Source organism: Sphaeroforma arctica, assembly GCF_001186125.1.
Source record: "Sphaeroforma arctica JP610 unplaced genomic scaffold supercont1.499, whole genome shotgun sequence".
Taxonomy (NCBI): domain Eukaryota; class Ichthyosporea; order Ichthyophonida; genus Sphaeroforma; species Sphaeroforma arctica.
Genome location: NW_014040059.1, coordinates 61,578 through 64,743, shown reverse-complemented (window position 1 = coordinate 64,743; position 3,166 = coordinate 61,578). Strand labels below are relative to the sequence as shown.

The 3,166-nt window shown below is 35.8% G+C and overlaps 1 protein-coding gene across 1 annotated transcript; it reads left to right on the top strand.

The window, feature by feature from the left end:
* Positions 1-1,269: 1,269 nt before the first annotated feature.
* On the top strand, positions 1,270-3,166 carry SARC_06782 (hypothetical protein; the record flags this gene model as incomplete). Its single annotated transcript, XM_014299310.1, has 3 exons — positions 1,270-1,350; positions 2,418-2,523; positions 3,066-3,166. The coding sequence occupies 3 exons, from the start codon at positions 1,270-1,272 to the stop codon at positions 3,164-3,166; spliced, it is 288 nt and encodes a 95-aa protein (XP_014154785.1).

Below are 3,166 nucleotides of genomic sequence, written 5' to 3'. Positions count from 1 at the left end.
TTTAAAATAAAAACATACATAGCATTGTATTTTTTATACATATTTATAAAGTAGAGGTAAAATAATATTTTATTACTATTTAAAATTCTGCTCAATGAAATGACTTGAAACGCAAACTCCACTCCAAATTTTAAAGTAATATTTTGTGTGATTTGTGTATGTGTTTTACACTCATTTGTTAAATTTGTTTTTTTAAAAAGCCGATATTTGACTGAGTGTAAGAGTTTATAAGTTTTTGTTTATTTAGGTGGTTTTTTATTCGTTTTGTTCTTTTTGTTTAAATTTGTTTTATAAAAAATAGATAAAAAAAGAACACCACTTATCGCTCGAATTTGAAACAACTCTTCTCTCTCTCTCGCTTTCTCGCGAGAGAGGGATAAATAAATGTTCAATTTTAAAATATTTCGTGTTTTAGTTTAAAATAAAAACACAATTCTATAAAAACAATAAACATAATCTTTGGCTCTTTAGGGTACATAACTTTATGGACTTTTTAAAAAGTTCTAACAGAGTCCTGACTCCTGAAGTCTGAGTCACCTGATTCCCGAGTCTGTGCACTGTGTAACAATGCTTAGCCTTGAACTCTTGGTCCCTTCTTGGTGCTTGGGCCGTAAAATTTCCAGCCGCCAGTCATAGCCTTCTAAATTGAAACACGCCAGTCGTATTTTAATACTTTTTGTTTTTTTTGTTAAAACTTCCCCCCCAAGATGCAGTCGTCCACAGTCTCACAGACCAGTGAGACCACAGGACACAATATATTATTTTGTAAAAATAAATTTCACTGCCTACGCGCTATTGCAATTAGTCATTATTTATAGAGTCAGTCACTAACCTATTAAAATACTCGTATGTAAATGCAACATAGTGGTTCTGACTTCTGAGCTTCTGATTCTGAATTTTCTTTTGCATGAGCTTAATAGTCCTATCTAGTAGTAGTTTATTTTTAAAACTTGACTTTATGATTGTTTATTTTGTCGTATCAGTGCTATCGTCTATGGCGATGTCCAATTAAGGGTTAACTAACCATATCGTGATTTTAAAAGTTCACAAGCCGGTATAAAGTATAAACCAAAAGCCCATTTTGACTGGTGGCGAATGCCATCTTAAAAATTCATGAAGGGTATCATTTCTTTTTGAAATATAGACATATGTAGCGAGTATATGGACCATAGCACACCTCATTCTCACGCTAACAAGTAACAGTGCTTAACTAAACATATATCCTTTTTTAGTCCACAATTTTTCATCATGTCAAGTGCATATCATTTGATGAAGCGTACGGCTATGACCACCGCAAACACAAAGGTCTCGAAAACTAAAGATGCAGAGTTTGATGAGCTAGTCGTCGAAGTAAGTTTGATTTGGAACATGATACCTATATGTTGCTTTCTTTCAAATATTGTTTAATTGAAAATCTAAAAGTTAGCCTTTCATTTTACGTTCGGGTGAAATTTGGTTATTATAATTAAGTTCTTGCTATCACTTCTTGCTATCACTTCTTGCTATCACTTCTTGCTATCACTTCTTGCCATCACTTCTTGTTATCCCTTTTTGCTATCACTTCTTGCTATCACTTCTTGCTATCACTTCTTGCTATCACTTCTTGCCATCACTGCTTGCCATCACTTCTTGCCATCACTTCTTGCCATCACTTCTTGCCATCACTACTTGCCATCACTACTTGCCATCACTTCTTGCTATCACTTCTTGTTATCACTTCTTGCCATCAACTCTTGCCATCACTTCTTGCTATCACTTCTTGCTACCACTCAGTGCGTTGGGGTTGAAGTTATTGTATTATTATAATGGATACCATTTTGAAGTTCTTTCTATCATATGGAGTGGGGGGTTTTTTTAAGTGTATTATAGCCTACTTCAGTTCACACAGTTGTAGTATATTTATATTTTAATTTCAGCGCACGTACTTCGGGCTCGGTACATCTTGATGAGTTGTTCATATAATACAGTATCGACTGCAAAGGCTATTATGCGAGCTTCCTGTGTTAGTTTCTTGATGTTAAAATAATTAATCATGAAAGATGTGGCTCATGTAAGATGTGGCGGAATCAATAATGCATGATGTGGCGTAGTTGCTATTATTGCAAAATTAGAAGTATCCAACATCTTCGAACTGTATCTAGTTTTGTGTTGAGTTTACTGCATGACGATCTCTGTCATTGGCCGGGTGGTCTTGTTCGAATTAGCATCTGGTAATTCAAATGACATTTTCAAAATCGTGGGAAGAGTTGCACGGGGAGAAATTGATAGCAAGTCATATTTTTTATCAGTAAGGTGCTTGTTACTGGTGCCGACACTTGAGGCTGTGAGCTACAGTATGTCGCATACTTTCTTTTTCCTTTTTGAGCACTATGTAATTTGATCAAGTGACGTAAAATTTGATTCATTCTTTATTGCAGTTCAAAAAGAGTCACAAACAGGCAACAAACATGCAAAATTCCATGCGTGTTTCCTTCAACTCATGGAATGCGTTGAAGAAGCAACTCGAAACCGCACTTTCAAACGGTATGCAAGTTATTTGGAGAGTTCGTTACATGTGTCTTGAATGTTTTCATCTCGTTAACATTACCCCCGGTATCTTGAATGTTTTCATCTCGTTATCGTTACCCCCGCTATGGCGAGTTCGTTACACGTATCTTGAATGTTTTCATCTCGTTATCATTACGATTGTGCTTGCGATGCTCTGTATGGGTTTCCGTGGGGTCTCTAATAAATTCTGAGTCTATAATAATTTGGGTGCTTATACATGATGCAGTTATTCACGGTTTACGGAAATGCTATACTCTGCTTCAATGGTTAAATTTATTCAGGGTTGGGGGATCGAGTGTGTGAATAAGTGCTACCCTTTCGTGATGTTTATTTTGCACTTGAATTGACGAGAAATTTCTTGTATAGAATTAACCAGTAGAATTACCCATGACATACAGAAGTTGAACTTGGAAATGCACATATCGCTTGGTTTATTTGACAGTCTCAAATTTGCCAACGATATTGTCTAAGAATGAAATTGGATGTTGTCTAACTGCTTGTGTTTATTCATGTTGCAGCCGACTCAGCATTTAGTAACGACACCACAGGATCCATCATCGCTACCAATGCCATGTTGGCCAAGGAGAAGATAGATGTACACGAAGTAAGTCACATTTAA